At 48.5% G+C, this 21,846-nt stretch overlaps 1 protein-coding gene across 1 annotated transcript in view; it reads right to left on the minus strand.

Annotated features, from left to right (window-relative positions):
• DACT3 (dishevelled binding antagonist of beta catenin 3) overlaps positions 1-15,171 on the minus strand; it is a 33,572-nt gene extending 18,401 nt beyond the window's left edge. The window contains exon 1 of the mRNA XM_063139988.1: positions 14,947-15,171. Within this exon, the coding sequence (XP_062996058.1) occupies positions 14,947-15,171 (225 nt within the window). The remainder of the gene's footprint in view (positions 1-14,946) is intronic.
• Between the last annotated feature and the right edge of the window lie 6,675 nt (positions 15,172-21,846).

The following is a 21,846-nucleotide window of genomic DNA, read 5'->3' on the forward strand; positions in this document are numbered from 1 at the left end:
ATAAGGCAGCCTTCCTCAACCTGGAGCACTCCAGATGTGTTGGACTACAACTCCCAGAATGCCCCAGCCAGCTGGCTGGGGCATTCTGGGAGATGCAGTCCAACACATCTGGAGCGCCCCAGGTTGAGGAAGGCTGCTATAAGGCTATTTTGGGTGGTGGGTGGAGGAAGAGGAATCTTGAGACTACCAACTCCCTCCAACCCCCAATTTTGGAATATAAACATTTCAGGTCCGTTACTGCTGAAGAATTCTGGATGGATGCTAGTTAATGAAAACGCGACAAAATCTCTACGCCTTCCTCCTGGCACAAAGCCATCAACATCCATTGGAATAACAACTATCCAGGGGCAGATAACACCCCCATTGTTAGGCAGGGAGTTGCACCAGGGCCGTTTTTATTGTATTGTATTGTATTGTCCTGGCTATACTTAGATTGGAACAAGCCACTGAAACATCTTCCACAAAGCTTTCCCCACCTCCTCTTCTGCGTATCTTTTTTACTTAATTGCGGAGGAGGTTTCCTTTCTCTTGCAAAGGAAGAGGTTCTTTTGTTCCTTGCCAGCTGTTTTCCTCCTGGAAGCTCTGAGATCAGGAGAGGGCCCAACATAACTGGTAGAAATCATCTTTGGGGAGTGGAAGGAAGCTTGCTCCATTCTGGCTCTTGAGTGCGGAAGTGGAATTGGGCAATAAAGCACATATCTTGAAAGCAACCATTTTTCCTTCCTTCCTTCCTTCCTTCTTTCCTTCTTGTTTTTCTGCTTCCTCTTCTTCTTTTTTGCAAGCTTATAGTGGAACACCGAGTGCACGGGCTGAAATCCCCAAAGTTTGGAGAGCCAGAGTAAGGGGCACAGCGTGTGGCGAAGTCACAGGGGAAACAAAGTTGCCATCCCATACAGGGGTGCGAGATGGGTGAGCATCCAAGAGGAACAAAAAAAAAGGGGGGAGTAGTCTCAGGATGCTATATAGATTGAGGGGAGACAGGATAGCACTCTTCAAATACTTAGGTTGTCACACAGAGGAGGGCCAGGATCTCTTCTCGATCCTCCCAGAGTGCAGGACACGGAATAACGGGCTCAAGTTAAAGGAAGCCAGATTCCAGCTGGACATCAGGAAAAACTTCCTGACTGTTAGAGCAGTACGACAATGGAATCAGTGACCTAGGGAGGTGATGGGCTCTCCCACACTAGAGGCCTTCAAGAGGCAGCTGGAGAACCATCTGTCAGGGATGCTTTAGAGTGGATTCCTGCCTTGAGCAGGAGGTTGGACTCGATGGCCTTATAAGCCCCTTCCAACTCTGTGATTCTATGATTCTATGATATGAATTTTTCAGGGGGGAAGCCCAGGATTTTTGTATTGTCTCATCCCCGTCCAGAAGGCCTACTAAAAAGCAAGTGGCCAAAAACATGTTGGCCTTTCCCTTCCACCCCAATAAAGTCCTTTATCGCATCCTGAGACTATGCTCCCCTTTTTGTGTCCATCCCATACAGGGTTGGAATGGTTGAGCACCTGTTAAATCCTAGTAGGGGCCACTGAGAAGAAGCCCCTGCAGTTATCCTTAATGACTGGTACCTGCTTGTTCGGCTGCCTCTGGCTCTATCCCAGACAATGGTGTTGGAAAGGACAAGCAGAAGTAGATGCTGCAGCCTCCTTGCTCCCTGACTCTTTGCCTGTCAAGTTAGCAAGTGGTTCCAATGATGCAAAAGAGGAGGGGCGGCAAGAGCAGCTGGTGACCATGGCGATGAGAAGGTGGATTCATCGAGGGAGGGTTTATAGAGCCTGCCTAATGTGGCCGGCGAGATCACATTACGCCAGTCCTTTTACAACTTCATTGGCTGCCAGTCCAGGTCCCGCCCAATTCAAAGTGCTGGTATTGACATTCAAAGCCCTAAACAGTTTGGGGCCAGGTTATTTGAAGGAACGCCTCCTCCCATATGTACCTGCCCAGACCTTAAGATCATCTACAGGGGCTCTTCTCGGTGAGCCCCTGCCAAAGGAAGTGAGGCTCCAGCGGAGGGCCTTCTCCGCTGTGGCACCCCGGTTGTGGAACGAGCTCCCCAGAGAGGTCCGCCTGGCGCCTACACTGTACTCCTTTCGTCGCCAGCTGAAGACCTTTTTATTCTCTCAGTATTCTAACACTTAATTTTCACTTAAATGTAAATTTTACTGTTCTAACTCTGTATTTTAATTTTGTATCAGTTTTGCTGCGTGGTTTTTATCCTGGTTGTGCTTTTCATACTGTATTTTGTATTTGTGCTTTTAACCTGTTGGTTGTTTTATTAGGGTTTTAATTTTTATGAACCGCCCAGAGAGCTTCGGCTATTGGGCGGTATAAAAATGTAATAAATAAATAAATAAATAAATAAATAAATAAATAAATAAATAAAAATTTTCTTCCAAGGAGCCCAGGGCAGCATACAAGATCCTCTTCCTCACCATTTTTATCCTCACAACAACAGCTCTGTGAGGTAGGTTAGGCAGAGCGGCAGTGACTGGCCCAAAGTCACCCAGTGAGCTTCATGGCCAAGTGGGGACTAGAACCCAGATCTCCTGACTCCCAGGCCAACACTCTAACCACTACACCACACTGGTCAACATCACTTTGATCTCAGGCCATCCTTCCCTAAGGAACCACGGTTTAGTGCGGTGCTGTTGTTTTGAGCATTGTTCTTAAAACTTTTAAGTTTTGTGCCCAGCGTCCCTCATTTTCATTCAGCATCAGGATTGGGGTTTCTTTTAAAAATGTTTGCCTTTAATACAGGATATTCTCATGGGATAGATCAGATCAGAAGTTTTAAGAGGGCAGCAGCTGTGCCCAAAGAGTAGAATCCTCTAAAGGCAGGCCAGAAAAGTATAGTCAGGGCAATTGACTGAGCTAATTCTGCTGACAGCTACACAGGGCGACTACTTGTGGCTCTCTTTTCTACAGCCATCTGCAAATACAGCTTTAAAACCTGTGCAGAAACAGATTTCTGCTGATGACAAATATGAACGCAGATTTCCCCCCATCACTCTATAATTTTTATTTCTATAATAAAGCTTGCAGCAAACTGATCTTCTTTGTGGGTTCCCCTCCCTCATTTATTACTGACCAGCATTTATTTATTTGCCGAGTTGGCAATCCGTAACGTGCCTGTTCATTAAATCCTTACTGCATGCAAAATGTATGATTGATATACAGCAGCCGTCTCATTTCTGCTGGTTTTCTATTACGAGTGCTTGTGGGTACGGCAGACGAGAAAAAAAGAAAAAAGACAATGCGATTCCAACGCAGTACCTTCAGGGTTGGGCTGAGCTTGGCTTTTCCCAGCTGGTTATGATTTTACACATTGATAAAGGCTTCAAATCTTGTTGTGTTTTTGGCCGTGTCTTCCTGTCAGATGGATTCACAGGTTTCATTGTCATTCACACTGTGCCTTCAGGACCAGGCAGGACAAAAGTTTAAATAAAATCACAAACGCCAAGCACAGACGCCCGCAAACACATACAAGTACTCTTTCTCTTTTATTTCACATCCCTAAGATGTGAAATAAAAACTTTGTCGACTGAGAGCAATATAATTACAATGGGGTTGCCGATTAGAGGCAAATGAAGCTTTGCAGGCTGTTGAAAACCAACCCAGACCACCATTTATCCTCGACGTAAGCGTTACTGAATTCACTGCAACATACCTCTGAATAAACACATAGGATTGGACTGCAGTTCTTGCAAAAATTCCAAATTTGGACATTGAGAAGCAGGTCACCATCCACAGAGTTGTAATTTTGGAGCCTGGAAGAATCAATCCTTCTCACATTCAAAAACTGAATTCGTTTTTAATGACTACCTAGCAAGTTTCACTAGAAAGAAAAATTAATTGGGGGGTTTCTGATGAACAGAGATGTGATATTTGAATTGCATACACTTTTCGACTGGAATTCCAATTCCTATCATCAAAACTGAAACAGTTTGCATACCCACAAAACTGAATGTTCAGAACTTTAGGTTTATGTTTAAGAGGGTCAGGTCTGAACTTCCACAATTCCACCCAAGCAGATTTGAACCCTCGAAAATTGGAAAAGACAAAGAGAACTCCCATCCCCGTCCCTTAATCTACCCTGATTGTGAGAAGAGAATTAAGGAACGAGGTGGCAGAATCCTGATGTGTTAAAACGAACGGTACTGTTTCAGGTTACATGTGAAAGATTCCACTCCTGAATGCTACTCTATTTAAAAACAACAATAACCAAACTCCCTGCAACTAGAAAGCTAGTACTGCAGGAAGTAGACCGGCTAAAACTTTTGTAAACCGCCCAGAGAGCCCTGGCTATGGGAGCAGTATATAAGTGTAATAAATAAATAATAAAATAAAACTCCCCTGCCATGATGTGCACGTATTGCTTGCAGGGATTTTTTCTTTACTTTTCATAGAAGGAATGGTCAAAAAAGGCATTCCACATTATCCATTGTCTGAAGTGATACATGGACCACTTTCCCACCTTGACATTTTAGACCAGGACCTAAGTATCACTGACTGTGTGCCTGAGTATATATGCAACTTTGGCTTCCAGCACCAACAGTGGAGGTGATAAAGCAGCTACCATTTTGCAGAGAGAGGGGAAGAAAGAAAGGAAATCTTCCTCTCCTTCTAGCCCAAAATCACAATTTGAGTTTTTGTTTTGAAGTGTAGCCAGAACAAATGCTAGAAGACTGGGCTTCCATTCAGACTCTCCAAAAACCTTCTGGAGCTAACAAGTCCCTATGCTGCAACTTTCTTCTTTTTTAAGCCAAAGAAACACAGAAGAATCCCTCCCTATAAACTCAGGGGGCAAAATGCAGGGGAGTGAAAAATCCCAGGGTCAAGTGAGGCCGGAGTCTCTTAGGTCTATCACATCTGCCAATGGTAGTTCCTTTCTTCAGCTACTCCCAGTAGGAAGGCAGTTTGGAACAGATATATGCCCATCCCTTCCGCAATAAATTCAAAGATAAGAATCCAGACAGAGGGAGGCGCAAAGAGAGAGATTGAGAGAGAGAGAGAGAGAGAGAGAGAGAGAGAGAGAGAGAGAGAGAGAGAATCAGGACTGTCTGTTAGCAATCAGGTCAAATTCTCACTGCCAAGTAGTTTGGTGAGGCTGGAGGGAACACTTAGCCCCACAACATCCCACCTCGTTCCCCCCAAAATCCTATAAATCCAGCATAAGTGGGTGAGCCTCCTATTTACTATCCGATTCCAAACTATCCACATTTGCAAAACGTAACATAAGGAGATTTTTAAACAAGTCCATGAGCAAATGTGTGTATGGGTTACACCTTCTACAACCCCTAACCCTGGGATTCCACAGTGACGTACACCGGTTTTAACACTGGTTTAATTCATCCAAAATAAACCATCACTTCTTAGTTCTGTACTCTTAAGTTGCGAGAACCTTTTCACAGCCAGCCGCCAATTATAGGAGTGCGATTGTGTGCAAAGGGTGGGTGGGAATATTATGCTCTTCTATCCAGTCCGGATGGGAGTATTAAAAAAAGGTAAATACAAATCTTCATTCGTGTGACATCCTTTTGCTCCCAATTAGTTATTGTGGAGTAACTACAAGTAATAAATAAATAATAAATAAACCCTGTCTTTGTAGGCTTATTCACAGTTACCAATGGCATAAACGCCGCAAATGACGTTAATGCTGTGGATGAACTGGGAGTAACTTACAAAGGCTCGATTGGACTACACCTCCCATCTTCCCCAGCCAGCATGGCCAAGAGTAGGCATAGTTGGGTACTGCCAAGGGTCCACACCCCAGCAGGGGCCCACTGGCTGGAGTTCCTCCTCCTCTTCACCCTGGCAACCTGCTTCTTCACCTGCTGCCTCTCACTCTGGCCCAGGCAAACAGAAATGGTGAGGCGGAGGAGCAGGGGACACCATGGCCTCCTTGCTCCCTGGCTCTTTGCCTGTCAAGCCAGCGAGAGGGAGCAAGGATGAGAAAGAAGAGGAGGAACAAGGGCAGTGAGGGTGCCTTGCCCCACGGCCCTCAAAAACCCAGAACCGGCACTGCCCCAACTGCATCCACCAGCACCCCTCAACTGCCCAAGCGCCTCCCTCCATGTTTACCATCTCTGCCGGCCACAGGACAACGTAGGACAACCCCGCCCCGCATTGAGCTGCCCCATCTTCCACATGCCTGCCATATTTTCAGTATCTACCAGGCCTCCCCCACCCCTCAACCTTTCCATACTTATCTCACTTCCCGTCCATTAGAGCAAAGCGTCTCTTGCTTTATTGTGTTTACCTGGCCTTCCTCCATAAGCTGTCAGCCAACCACCCGGGGGCCATTCCCAACCGCTCCTGACCCAAGTGCATTGAGAGAGCCAGAAAGGTTAAGTGATACGCTGAAGATAATACAGGGAAATGGGTAGAGTAAAGTTTATTTAGCAAGTTTCAGCCTATGGCTCCACACTCCCCGAAACCTTTAAAGGACGCAAGGACATGTAGGGCGCTCTACAGAGTAACAAAAGCACAGAGCAGCAAATAAGAGAATACCACCGCCCCTCCCAAGAGGCTTGGAGGGCAGCCATGTACCCTCTTTTACAGAGGAGAGGCCTCTATTCTGAAGGGCTGTTCAGTTTTAATAAAGAACCATTGGAAGAAAGAGCTATGCCTTGAATTTGCCCATCAACAGCACCTGGACAGCAGAATGAGGAAGGCACATGGGTCAACGGGTTGCAGTCTTCCACACAATGGTGAGATGTTGAACGCAAATAAATCACCGGGCCTGAATGGTATCCATCCTAGAGTGCTCAACTCAAATATTAAATTGCTGATCTTCTAGCCAAAAGAAGCAACACGTCCCCAAGATCAGCCTCTGTACCAGAGGACTGGAGGATGGCCAACGTAACACCAATTTTTAAAGAGGGATCCAGAGGGGATGTGGGAAATTACAGGCTGGTTACCGGCGGGAGCATCTCCCCGAGGAGGGAAGATACAACGGCTGGAATTGTTTAGCTTGGAACAAAGGGGAGTAAGGGGAGACATGATAGAGGTGTGCAAAATCATGCATGGTGCGGAGAATGTGGAGAGGGAGACATTGTTCTCGCTCATAATACTAGAACCCAAGGTCATCCCATGAAACTGATTGGTGGGAGACTCAGGACAGATGAAAGAAAGTATTCTTCACATAGCTGAACTCTGGAACTCACTACCACAAGATGTTGTGACAGCCACCCATTTGGATGGCTTTAAAAGGGGGTTGGCCAAATGTAACGGTTTTTAATGTTTTACGTGTGTATGTTCTGTGTTTTAGAGTTTTAAATTTTGTATACTTGTTTTTATCTCAATTTTAGAATTTCTGTAAACCGCCCAGAGAGCCCTGGCTATGGGAGCAGTATATAAGTGTAATAAATAAATAAATAAATAAATAAAATTCCTGGAGGCGAAGGCTATCAAAGGCTACTAGCCTTGATGGTTGTGTGCTATCTCCAGTATTTGAGGCAGTAAGCCTGTGTGCACCAGTTGCTGGGGATCATGGGTGGGAGGGTTCTGTAACACCATGTCCTGCTTGTCGGTCCCTGGCCGACTGATGGTTCGCCACTGTGCGAACAGAGTGCTGGACTAGATGGACCCTTGATCTGATCCAGTATGCCTCTTCTTATGTTCTGATGTATTTCTATTTACATTCTAGTAATTATCTCTAAATTTGCATCTATACATATTAATTAGCATATGCAAATTTTATGCAAATAGCTGTCCTCTTTTGTCCTGTTTTTGGGCAATTCACAAGGGCTTAACCCACCCCCCCAACTTGCAATCCAAATGTCAAAAACGAACGTTTAAAAAAACAGAGTCAGATGTATTTACACGACGGCTGCTTCTGTTTAGACAGAGCTCGACCAGTTGTGTGTCATCAGTGCAAAGCACAAAGTCAGGGCGGGTCTATGTGGAAGGACGAAGTGATGAGATAAGAAAACCTGGGAGACATCTCCAGAAAAAGATGAGTCAGCACTGTCATCCCCATGCCAGGGTCTTGACTCAGCAAGTCAATGCCAACAGAGAAGTCTGGGATACAGTGGAAAATTTGCAAGGCCACTGGGATTGAGGCAATGATCAAATTACCTGGGGCGGGGGGCAAAGCGGACCTGACCCCTTTTGCATTTTGTGACAGCCTCTCTCCCCCACTGGCTGCCATTTTTAGAAGGCTATTTAACCAATCTCCCCCCCTCCCCCATGCATATACACACACACTTTCCCCCCCATAAGATGAGCTCTGGGTTAAGCCCTTAGGGTTCTTGCTCCAACAAGAACTAGGATTCAAGGGTCTGAGACTAGTCCTCACCCCTAGGAGTGTGTCTGTTGCACCTCTGCATGGGGGAGGACATTCTGCTACATTTTTGTGCTGGGTGCAAATGGGTCATTCAGTTGCTTATAGTGTGGAAGCAACAGAACTAAGTTATTACAGTATTTATTTTGTGTTCTAAAAACACACCCGTGGAGCCAACGGATTCGGGAAAACAGGGTCAGTGGACGTCTGGATGGGCAGCCAGACACACGCCTCAGCTCCGTTTCACCTTCTCTTTATGAGCTCATAAACCCACACACACTTGCTAAGCAGCATCTCAGACACAAAGTCCACTTTGGTAGCTATTGGTTCTAGTTGGGCCAATTCTAGATGATTCCTGCAGTTCTGCCCGACAAAATGCTCTGGAGACTCCAACAATGGGTTCCCTCTCCTGCTGCAAGGTTTTGTTTTGGGTTTTTTGCAGTGAGGAGGGGAAGGGAAGCAATCCTGTACCAGAGCTAGCCAAGATAAGAAGCAGTGTGACTTTAAAAAAAAGAAAACGAAGAAACATCTACTGGCTACTAGAAACAGCAGAGAATGTTGCTTGTCTTGAACACTACTCAACAGACCGAGAATACAGGCTGTCATTGTGCATGGACAATGGAGTTCTAGTTAAATACTGTAATATCTGTACGCAAACTACCATCTGCCTATAATAGGCTGTGTCACCTGCTCACCCACCATTGGCCAAGCTTCTGTCACGCAATGTTCACGAACATTCCAACTGCTCAGGGCGAGCACATCGTCGCTAGAACATTTGACAAACCACGCCGTTTTGGTGAGGGAAGTGAACACACAGCGTGAATGGAGGAGCATATTTCACACAGGAACGTCCATGCTCTCAGGACATTGTGCTGGGCAGAACCCAAGAAACTGTGTCGAAAGAGGGCCTGGAGCCGAAATGGCTGGGGGGGAACAGGGACAGAATAAGCAGTGGAATGAATGACGGACTTTGCAGAGCACCTGTTTTGCATGCAGAAGGACTCAAGTTCAATTCCTGACATTTCCAGGAAGGGCAGGCAAAGATCTCCAACTACTTTGGAGAGCCACCACTAGTCAGCATAATTTCCGGTCCAAGGGCAAAATCCTCCTGCAGTCGCAATCCGCACACCCCAATACGCAACGCAGAAGCATCCTATTGGCTGTTTGCTGCTCCCTTCATTAATTCCCACACCAGAACATGTGTGCTGGGTATTTGACAGCAGTGCAGGAGACTTTAATTAAACCAGGCAGGGAAGTGGTGTTTTTTCCTTGTTTTTTGTAAAGAGAGTTAGAAAATGGAGCAAAATCTTTTATTAAAATGAGTAAACCTGGCTAAGCTTCAACAAATGGGAATCACGAGAGAGAGAGAGAGAGACCCGCTAACTCCATCCAGACACAAAGGCCTTAGCTAGACCTAAGGTTTATGCTGGGATTGTCCCAGGGTCATTCCTGTTCATGTAAATGACACACAGGAGATCCCGGAAGCAGGCAGGAACAAACCCAGGACAATCCCGGGATAAACCTTAGGTTTAGCTAAAGCCAAAGTCTCCAACAGGGCGACCCCATTTGGGTCCCTAAAGCCAACAGACTTCAGCACTAGTCTTCAAGTGGTGACTTAGGACCACTCCTGGGCTACAGGATGATCTAAAATGGGTCACAACTGCAGCAACTACTACCGTACCGTTTTATCAGTTGCACAAATCCTGAAGCTGTTTACAACAACATCACAAGAGAACAGAATACACAAGACACAATAATGCCATTGCCATATTAGAGACTGTTCAAGACAGCTCATGATTGGGGGAAAGCCAATGTAAATGGATATCAATAAATGTTGAAAACATGCCAGCATTCATGCCCGATGCACTTCAGAGGGGAGATCATTCCACAGCATGGGTGCCACTGCATAGAAGGCCCGTCTCTGTGACATCACCAAATGGAAATCCATACCCCATGGCAGGCCTTCCCTGAAGATTGTAATGGCCTGGGAGGCTTGTATTGTATTAATAGGGATAAATGCCAAGTTCTACATTTAGGAAATAGAAATCAAATGCACAGTTACAAGATGGGGGATACTTGGCTCAGCAATACTACAAACGAGAAGGATCTTGGAATTGTTGTAGGTCACAAGCTGAATATGAGCCAATAGTGTGATAGGGCTGCAAGAAAGGCAAATGCTATTTTGGGCTGCATTAATAGAAGTATAGCTTCCAAATCGTGTGAGGTACTGGTTCCTCTCTATTTGGCCCTGGTTAGGCCTCATCTGGAGTATTGCATCCAGTTCTGGGCTCCACAATTCAAGAAGGACGCAGACAAGCTGGAGCGTGTTCAGAGGAGGGCAACCAGGATGATCAAGGGTGTGGAAACAAAGCCCTATGAAGAGAGACTGAAAGAATTGGGCATGTTTAGCCTGGAGAAGAGAAGATTGAGGGGAGACATGATAGCACTCTTCAAATACTTAAAAGGCTGTAACACAGAGGAGGGCCAGGATCTCTTCTCGATCCTCCCAGAGTGCAGGACACGGAATAACGGTCTCAAGTTAAAGGAAGCCAGATTCCAGCTAGACATCAGGAAAAACTTCCTGATGGTTAGAGCAGTATGACAATGGAACCAGTTCCCTAGGGAGGTGGTGGGCTCTCCTACACTAGAGGCCTTCAAGAGGCAGCTGGACAACCATCTGTCAGGGATGCTTTAGGGTGGATTCCTGCATTGAGCAGGGGTTTGGACTCAATGGCCTTGTAGGCCCCTTCCAACTCTGCTATTCTATGATTCTATTGGGGGAGAGAATTTTTATACAGTAAAAAATTAAAAAGTGGACCCCCCCAAAGGCAATTTTGGGCTAAACACTTGAGAGGCAGTGTGGTGTAGTGCTCAGAGTGTTGGACTGGGACTTGGGAGATCTGGTTTCTAGTCCCAATTTGGCCATGAAGTTCACTGGGCCAGTCACTGACCCTCGGCTTATCCTACCTCACAGGGTGGTTATGAAGACAAAATGGAGAGAAGGAAGACCAAGCAATCCGCCTTGGGTTCCTTGCAAGAGGGGAAAAGGGCGGCGTATAAATGTAATAATCAGTGATGAATGTGGTTTCCAGGTTTGAAAAAGTCAAAGCCTGCTGCATTAGAGGGACATGCTAAGGTTACTCATGAGGGAAAGAAACATACTCTGCACATATGCAGAGTATATTTCTTCTCAACTAAGAGAAAAAGGTTTCAGGACCATGGACAAGTAAATACATAAATAGCTTCTAGGCATCTGAACCCCCCACCCCAACATTTCAATTTACGAATGTACTGGGTGTGTGCGTGCATCTAAGCACCATCATCGCTGCTTCCCAAGGACTTTGGCACATACATGCATGCACACACTTCTCTCTGAGGAAAGAGCCTCAAGTTGACAGCAAGACTTATGCACACATCAGTATGCGTACTGCTGGCCCAGTTTATTTCCATCGCACACACAGTGCAGAATTCTAGACTCAGTGGCTGCACATTTGCCACATCTTTAACTTTGAGAGATGCCTTGATTTTTTAAATTTTATTTTAAATAAGGCACAATTCTCTTCCTCCATTAATATTTCATGCTTAATCACAGAATAGCTGCCATTGCAACCACAGGCGGTGAAATATTTTATTTTTAAAAAAATCCCCTTTAGAAATAAGCATTTATTTACCATGGAGAGGGAAGAGCCCTCCTCCCAGAAACAGATCAAAGTGCTGGCAGAATACTCAGCACTCTTTCTCCGCTTTTTAATGGAGAATTTAATTGGAAAAGATTCTGCCCAATTTGGAGAGCGCTTATGGTAGAGGGGGTCAGAACTCTGATCCAAGGGTCCCTGCCCAAGGAATCCCAGGAAGTCTCTCACCCCCTCCTAGGAAACTACAACTCCCAGAATGCTTTGACAATTAAACTGGTGTCAAGCCCATTCCAGTGGAATTTTAGGATGTTTTTAGGATGTTTTTTTAAAAGTGTATACTATGTTTTTAATCAGTATTTTATGTATTTTATGCTTGCTGTTGTTCCCCGCCTCGATCTAATCGTGTGAGGTACTGGTTCCCCTCTACTTGGCCCTGGTTAGGCCTCAACTTGATTATTGCGTACAGTTCTGGGCACCGCACATCAAGAGGGACGCAGACAAGCTGGAGCATGTTCAGAGGAGGGCAACCAGGATGATCAGGGGTCTGGAAACAAAGCCCTATGAAGAGAGACTGAAAGAACTGGGCATGTTTAGCCTGGAGAAGAGGAGATTGAGGGGAGACATGAGAGCACTCTTCAAGTCCTTGAAAGGTTGTCACACAGAGGAGGGCCAGGATCTCTTCTCGATTGTCCCAGAGTGCAGGACACGGAATAACGGGCTCAAGTTACAGGAAGCCAGATTCCGGCTGGACATCAGGAAAAACTTCCTGACTGTTAGAGCAGTACGACAACGGAATCAGTTACCGAGGGAAGTTGTGGGCTCTCCCACACTAGAGGCCTTCAAGAGGCAGCTGGACAACCACCTGTCAGGGATGCGCTAAGGCAGATACCTGCATTGAGCAGGGGGTTGGAATCGATGGCGTTGTAGGCCCCTTCCAACTCTACTATTCTATGATTCTATGATTCTAAGAAATAAATTATTATTATTATTATTATTATTATTATTATTATTACTATTCGTTTGTCATCCAGATAATCCTCTGGTAGCCCAAATTGGGGATCTGAGATTTCACAAGCACTCCCCAAATGGATTAATTCAAAATAGCAGCCTAGTTCTCCCTCCCACCCCCAGTTGTGCAACTCCTAAGTCAATATTGGTTTACTGGAATTAGCAGAGATGGATCAGTTCATGGCTAGCAGCCATCTAAACTAGCTCTACAGTTCCAATAGGAGCCAATATGGAGCTGGACATGAGGGCGGTGACCATTGCCCACTTATTCCCAGTTGGGTATGCAGAGGCCTGATGCCTGGAATGGAGAAACCTCTGTCCCTGGATTGTGTGTGTGTGTGTGTGTGTGTGTGTGTCTCCATTTAACTATCAGGATAATTGTTCTGGTCTGCAGACTCTTTGAAACTTTCAGCTCTTTATTGATCTGGTGGTGGCAGTGGAGTGGGCAGGTGAATAACAGGACAGCACGTTTGGAAAGGGACTTTTCCTGGACTGGTCATGAAGTCTAAATCAAGGTTGCTGAACCTCCTTCAGCCTGTGGAGCAGCTGGGGAATGGTGCATTCCAGTTGTGGGTGGGACCAAAGCAAAGGGGAGGGGCCAGAGTGCAAAAAAACCACAAAAAACAAGCCAGCCTATTGTAGCTTAAGAGCTCTTACTGTCAATAACTCAGACGTAGGGGATGCATAGCCACCTTTTAGAATGGGGGGAAATGTAGAAAAGCTGGGATGGGGGGAGCCGGAGATGGGGGCCACGGCCATTTGGAGAACCTGGGAGGGCCAGACTGAACCTGGGCCAGGTTTGGCCCACGGGCCAGAGTTTCTGCACCCCTGGTCTATACCCTATGGCACGGAGAGTTCCACAAGTTACCCCAGTCCCACCCACCCCCATGCGTGCATCTGCACGTTAGCTTCTTGGCCTTGATCAAATCAGGACTTCATTAAACTCAGAAGCCCTCCCACCCTTGAGTATGGAGACCACCTCCCCACCTGAAGCAAAACTGGGGGCTCAGCCTCCTTCCTTAACCGATCCGCCCTCACACAGCTCTCCCCCAGGGAGAGAACCCAGGAGTCCGAGGCTTGTCCCCTGGCCTCCATCACCTCTTGGGAGTCCAAGAACTTCCTCTGTCCTGTCCGGTTCTCTGGTCTGTCGCCACCGAGGGAAGGGAGTGGGGGACACGCCAAATCAAGGGCTTGAGAGGCGGGAGAGAGTCTTGCAGAGTGTGGGGAGAGGCGGTGGGTTCCAATAGAAGCCCCACAAGCCAGGAGGGGAAAGGACGGAGGGAGAGGGGTCCTCTTCCACAAAACCGTGGGCAGGGCGGGAGGGGACACGGACACACACATGCATGCACGCTCCTCCGACATTTTTTTTTTTTTTTTTGCAAGCCCCCAGCCCCATTAAGAAGACCGCCCAGCCAACCCGGCGGCTCAGCCTCGCAGCCGGCCCGGGCCACCCTCCAACCCCAGTCTCCCGGGGCTCAAAGCCCCCGACCCTTTCGCCTGAAAGAAACAAGCGCACCAACGCACCACCACGGCTCGGCTGCGCCCTGGACGGGAAACGCAAGGGGACCGGAGAAGGGCGAAGAAACGCAGCCGCCGCAGGCACCGGGGCGGAAGGGTCGCCCCCTTGCCCCAAGAGAGCCCCCCACCCCACCCCACCCCACCCCGGTGCCTTGAGGGGGCCGGCTCTCAGGGAGGCGCGCGCAGGATCGCAGCCTTCCACCCCCCCTCCCGGGCTCCCTCCAAGCCGGGTGCAGACGGGGGTGGGGAATCACTGCTCGGCTCACACCCGCACCACTTTCCAGCTCCCCGCGGACGCAGCTTGCCTCCCCAGCAGCTGCCCCAAACCTTCCCCACCGAACCCAGCACCGCCCCCCCCACTCCGAATTGGCTCCGGATCAAGAGAGAGGAGGAGGAGGAGGAGGAGGAGGAGGAGGAAGGCGGCGGGGGGTGGGGTGGGGGAAAGGCTCCTGCGGTCGGGTCGGACAATGGCACCGCCTCCCTCTCCGCCCCTCACTCACCAGCTGGTCCTCCGGAGCCGCCGCCGCCGCCGCCTCCCCGCCGCCCGCCTCGCCATCTCCCGGCTTGCCGGGGGACTCGGCGGCGATGCGCAGCGCCTGCCGGACGCGCCGCTCCTGGCGCTCGCGCAGCAAATGCAGCTCGCACAAGCCGGCCAGGGTGCCTTCCAGCCAGCCGCGGAGCCGGCTCCGCTCGGGGCTGGCGGGGAACGAGAACGCCCGGATCATCCTGCCAGCCAGCCAGCGAGCGAGACAGCGGACGGCGACGGCGCGGCTCCCGCTCGGACCAAGGCAAGAGCCCGGCCGCTGCAGCTCAGGCGCTGTCACCGCCTCATCTGCATAACCGCGCCCATTGGCTCGCGCGCTGGACCCGATGGGTACACCCGGCCCTTCATTGGCCCCGCTATCTGCACGGCCGCGCCTCCCATTCAAACCATTGGCCCTCCTCCCGCGCTCCTGTTTTGCATAATCCCGGTTAGAGACAAGCCATTGGCCCGCTCGCCTCCGCTTTATTTACAAAGCCGCGCCCCCTAGGGGCTTCGTGTGGCCGCGCCCAGAGCCGGACGCATTGGCCTACCTGAGAGGCTCGATTTGCATGGCCACGCCCTGAAGCCGAACCATTGGCTCTTCGGCCTTGGTTTCTCCGCTTTGGCCACGCCCTGAAGCCAAGTCATTGGCCAGAAGGGGGAGAATAGCTACATAGCCACACCCTAGAGCCGAGCCATTGACTCACCTGTCGTGCTTCATTTGCATAATAAACCGTGCCCCCCCCACCCCGGAATTTAAGCTGCAGGCTGCATTTGCATGCCCAAGCCGTTAATTCAAGCCATTGGTCCATCCTACCACTTTATCTGTATAGCCACGCCCTGCAGCTACTCCATTGGCTCGCTGGTCCCAATTTCTCTGAATGATCACACCTTTGATGCAAGCCTCCGCTGACTTCCCTGAGTTCCATCGTACCCTACGCCTGAAACTCAATCCTTTAAAACCGATTCCGTTTTAAGGAATATCCTCCTCTTCCTTGGACTGCCTTCCCCCCTCCCCCTCTTTCATATGCCAAGGCAGCTGGGGATGATAGAAGTCGCAGTCCAAGCCATCTGGAGGGCCCCAGGTTGAAGAAGGGTGGTCTGGACAGATCCGTCCATGAATATGATTTGCAAGTAAATATTCATGTTCCCACAGCTGCACTGTTCTACCGCCTCATTGATAAAATAGTAACCCCTCTCACCATAGGCATGTGCTCTCTAAGCTTTTCACCATTGGGGATCAGTCACACCCCACCCATGGATGCACACTGGCAAGGCTGAATTTGTTTTCCTCCAGTGTTCCCCCCTACAGGCCCATGAATCAAGTGTCTGCATAAGATGAAATGCCACACCAAGTGAATGCACACCCTCAGTTTTAATGAAAAGGGGCAGAGTTTGAATCCTCTGGTAACCCTTTAATCAGTTATCTAAAAGCGAGGGAGATACATATGGAGAACGAGGTGGGAGGCCTACAACTTAGTCTCCTCCTTTTAAGAACATCAGAAGAGCCCTGATGCTGGATCAGACCCAGGGTCTATCTAGCCCAGCATTCTGTTCACACAGGGGCCGACCAGCTGTCAGAGGGAAACCTGGAAGCAGGGCATGAGTGCCACAGCACCCTCACAGTCATGTTCCCCAAGAACTGGTATACATAGCCCAGATCTCCCAGTCCCAGTCCAACACTCTAAACCACTACATATTTGCTCACCATTATGTCCCTAACAAACCCATTTCCACCTGATATCCCAGACATAAAGTATGCAGAAAGATCCTCAATGAGAAGGAACATCAGAAGAGCCCTGATGCCGGATCAGATCAAGGGTCCATCTAGTCCAGCACTCTGTTCACACAGGGGCCAACCAGCTGTCGACCAGGAACCCACAAGCAGGAGGGGCCCTTTTCTGACACAGGGTGAGGGAGGAATTGCTTCTGGGCCGCCAAAAGGATATCAAATCATGAGAACATGTCATACACAAAGCCCTCCTAATAGGAAAAGGAATAATGAGTCTAGCGGCACCTTAAAGGCTAACACATTTAGTATGGCCTAAGCCAGCCTTCCTCAACCTGGAGCGCTCCAGATGTATTGGACTGCACCTCTCAGAATGCCCCAGCCAGGCTGGGGCATTCTGGGAGTTGTAGTGCAACACATCTGGAGCGCCCCAGGTTGAGGAAGGCTGGTCTAAGCTTTCAGGGACACTCCCCACTTCATTAAAAGTGCATTTGGGATCCAGCCGGTGCCTGATCCTGCATCTAGCCTGTGTCACTTTAATGCAGGGATGGACAACATGTGGCCCTCCAGATGTTTTGGCCTACCCCTTTGGCTACACCAGCAAGGGCTGTTCGGAGTTGTAGGCCAAAGCATTTGGAGGACTGCTTGTTGCCCATCCCTGCTCTTATGCCATAAAATCTATGGCATAGAGATGATATAGCAGCCTTCCCCAACGCGGTGCCCTCCAGTCACGTTGGACAACACGGCCCTCAGCCAGTTGGAGAAGGCTGCCATAGAACAGGGCCGGTGCCAGACTATTTTGCACCCAAGGCAAGGTGAGCTACTTTCACCCCCACCCCCCAAAAAATGCCAACTTTGATTTTTAAGAACATATTTCCTGGAAAAAATAAGAAGCACAAAACTTGAAACTGCTAAATTTATTTTAAAGTGCAAGAAAGACATCATGCCAATTATAGCAAACAAATTGGAAAGGAACGTCTATGGGTCTAAAATGCATTATTTAATAGGAATATCACCTCCAAATCATCCCCCCCAACTCACATGCATGTGCACACACACACACTCAGCATCACTCACTCCAAACAAACACACGCATGAACACACGCATTCACTCAAAGACCCCCTGCACCCCATTCACCCATACATTATCTCTCTCTCTCTCTCTTCCGGGCGCATTCCAGAAGTCCGAACGTGGAGCTGCCCCACCCCCACCACAGCGTCCCTGGCTTCGCTTCGGCTGGGCGGGCGCGGGGCACCATCTCGCCCGCCTAGGCCCAGCTGAATCCTCGGCCTGGCCTGGCTTACAGCCAACACGCGCGAGTTCTGCGCTGTGCCCGGCGCCTCTCTTAGCTTGGTGCTCTAGGCGGCCGCCTGAGTGGCCTCTATGGTAGCACCGGCCCTGGTGGTGAAGGAGAGATAATGTCCTTTTCCTAATGGTATACGGCTCTGAATCCCTAATCAAATGATTCCCCTAATGCTGATTTGACAACTTACGAAGAACTTTTCCTATTTCGTGTGAATTGGGAACATTAGAAGAGAACGGACAAATTCATCTCACCCACACAGCCTGGTTCCACCCTGGATCTGTATAGCTTTGTAAATAAAAGCACAGGAAACTGTAAGTGAAAAATGAGTTTTCTAACCATGTTCTCCTATGCATGTTTACTCAGAAGCAAGTACCACCACGTTCAGTCGCGCTTACAGCCAGGCACATGTGCAGAAGACTGAAAGCTAAGCATAAAAAAAAGAAAAAAAGATAGCCGTGCTGATGGTAAGAAAAATTCCAAAATCCATATTAGTGTAATACCTTCCTAAGAAAGGCCAAACAGAGGTGTTATTGTAATACGGATTTCGAAGCTAAGCATACATTTCTTTGTGTGGCATAAAACTGCGCACAAAAATGTTAATAATGAAGCATCCGTTATTATACCTTCATGAATCCCAATGGAGGAATAACCACAGCGATTTCCAGAACATGATGCTAATATATCGAAGAAGCTATGCAGGTTTGTATAGGCAGTGGATGGCTGGAAGGGTCCGTTTGGGCCCCATGTTATAGCAATCTGAGTTTCCGGAAGGAAGCGTAAGATTTAAGTGCAAGAAGTTCCTATTTTTCAAAGCTCTCAGGGGAGACCAAGCGGCACTACAGAATTCATTATTATGAAGGCGCTGACAGTTACTTTTTAAAGAGGCCACAATACTTTACGTTGTTTTTGCGGCAAAGACTAACCTGAGCGTTTTACGAAAAAAACCGAAACACCACAACAGACTAGCCCTGAACAATTTGGAAAAGATTTTTGGTAACAAATGTTAGCATAGAATGTTTAAATTTAAAACGAGAGACAGGTTTATATTACTTTTTTAAAAAAATCAATTTTTTATTATTTCAGCAAAACAGACAAAGAAAAATAACACAAGTGTAGCTACTTATTTTAAGGCCTTAGTTTCAGGGTTTTCTTTGGAAACTTCCTGTAGAGTTCTGACTGGTTCTGGCTGAAACCCAGAGTGAATTCACCACCCCGCCGTCCATTGCTATTTCTGAAAAAATGTCATTAGGAGGAACTTCCCTGGTTGGAACAAGACCAGGCTGACACTCTGGATGCTTTGACATGAGGCTTTTATTGCTCCATTGCTGCCTCATTCGTGGAATTGAACCAGCGGGTGGGCAGACACCATGATTTTCCACTGGTAACCCTGTCATGTTTCCCCATCACTTCTGCCTTTTTTCTTACCACCCAAAGTGCTCCCAGATGGAGGGCTCTTAGCAGTACCAATTAGAAGGACCTCTGCAGTGATGTGGTCTTTTTCCCCTTAGTGGAATTCCCTGCAGTACGAAACAAGGCAGAAGAAGAAGTCGGAAACACAGGAGGGTTACGAGAAGAAGACGTTGCTGTCTGGACCGCCCGGCTGTAAAATTCAGTGAAAGAAGGAAGCGATGGTGGGATAAAAACCTCATCTGGAACACCCCCCCCCAAAAAAAAACATTAAGGAGGAAAAGACAGGACAGCTGCACAATGTCTGTTGACTGGCAGCGTGAAGGACCTCCGCCTCAAAGCATCCGTCATTGAATAAAGCCCAACTTCTCAGATTCCATTTTCCCGACTGTTGCAAACTTTGCCTAAATCTTGTCTCCTTTGTCGGAACAGTTTTGAAGAAGTTTGGCTGAGCTCGGGAAAGGCTGGTAGGACCCAAAACTGTTTTCAAGAGCCAAACTTTTGCGAGGCTGGTCTCCTCCTAGGCTCACTACAGATTTTGGTGGGTTGACCATCGGTCATTGCTGTCGATCACTCATACCAAGGGTGGGGGGAATAATAGTGGGCATTTGAGGGGAGCGCAATGGCGGAACTAATGGTAACTAAAAATACACGGGGGCGCGGCGACAGTTCAAACGGGCCGTGAGAAAGGGGCTGGCGGAAGTGACAGCGACGAGGAAGGGTAGCAACAATGGTTTATAAATGGTTGTGATAATAATAGTGCGAGGAAGGTAGCCATGGTGATGGAGAGAGTGGTAGCCATGACAATAGGAGGAGGGGGGCAGGCAGCGGTGAGGACGGGAGGAATAGCAGCAATGTTGGCCTTGGAGGGTGGCGAAATCAGCGGTTGCAAGGCCAGCTGTGGCTTCTGGAGAGCCGTGGTGAAAAAAATACCTGTCCTCTTTCAGCAGCCTTCCTCAACCTGGGGCGCTCCAGATGTGTTGGACCACAACTCCCAGAATGCCCCAGCCAGCTCCGCTGGCTGGGGCATTCTGGGAGATGCGGTCCAACACATCTGGAGCGCCCCAGGTTGAAGAAGGCTGTCTTTCACCATTATAATATCATGACTAGAAACAGTGCTGTGGAATGCTTGGAGCTAGCTGCCTGCTCTTGTCCATTCATTACTGTGACAACCAGTCGAAGCTTTAAGGACAGATAAAAAGATGGCTCTGGTTCATCCCACTGGGCAATGGTGACTTGTGTCCATTGGGGCTGGTGAGGCAGACCACAGGGCAATACTTCACCCAGATTGGCTGAGCAGGGCAGGAGCAAACCACGCGTGGCATGCCGTGCGTTGGAGCAAATGTACTCGGCTGTGGTGGGCTTTCTCTGCCACAAGGGAGTGGGGAAGAGGCAGAGGGTCAGCACTGCCCCATTCACCCCAAATATAGAGCCTCCTCTGCCAAAGGGGCTGTGGGGCTTCTTTCTGAGAATAGTTGGTGTCTTTCATAGAATCATAGAATAGTAGTGTTGGAAGGGTCCTCCTAAGGCCATTGAGTCCAACCCCCCACTCAATGCCGGAATCCATCCTAAAGCATACTTGACAGATGGTTGTCCAGCTGCCTCTTTGAATGCCTCCAGTGTGGGAGGGCCCACAACCTCCCTAGGTCATGGGTTCCATTGTCATACTGCTCTAGCAGTCAGGAAGTTTTTCCTGATGTCCAGCTGGAATCTGCCTTCCTTTAACTTGAGCCCGCTATTCCGTGTCCTGCACTCTGGGAGGATCGAGAAGAGATCCTGGCCCTCCTTTCAAGTCTTTGAAGAGTGCTCTCATGTCTCCCCTCCATCTTCTCTTCTCCAGGCTAAACGTGCCCAGTTCTTTCAGTCTCTCTTGGTGCCATCCTCCAGCCTACCAGATATTGTTGGACTCCAATTCCTATTAGCCTCAACTTTCTGGCCAATGGCAAGGGTTGATAGGAGGAGTCGTCCCTGGAGGGCTACAGGTTCACCAGCCATGGTGGAGTAGATCAGTTAAGAGAAGGAACGTGCGAAAACCTGGGTTCAAATGTCAGCTCAGCCAGGAATCCACCTGAACCGAGGCAGAAACAGTCCTGAGCCAGTGCCCGCCTCAGCATCTTCCCTTCTGCAACAGTGTGAAGATCATCATATGGCTGTAGCATACAGGCATAAGTCCTCCAAGCCAAGTGGGGGGCACAGAAGTGTACAAAATTATACATGGTATGGAGGAAGTGGGCAGAGACGTTTTTCTATTTGTGTTCCATTGTTGCTACAGGCATGGCTTGTAGACCTTCCTCTACTCAATAATAGCCACACTGCCAGCTCTGGAGTCAATTCCAGAAGGTCTCTGCAGTTGGCAACCGCACAATCTCACAGGTTGGATCCTTTGCTCGGCACCTGGTTACTAAACTGGGTACCACAAGGTCTCCTTAGAACT

Source organism: Elgaria multicarinata, chromosome 13 (assembly GCF_023053635.1).
Source record: "Elgaria multicarinata webbii isolate HBS135686 ecotype San Diego chromosome 13, rElgMul1.1.pri, whole genome shotgun sequence".
In the NCBI taxonomy this organism is placed as follows: Eukaryota; Metazoa; Chordata; class Lepidosauria; order Squamata; family Anguidae; genus Elgaria; species Elgaria multicarinata.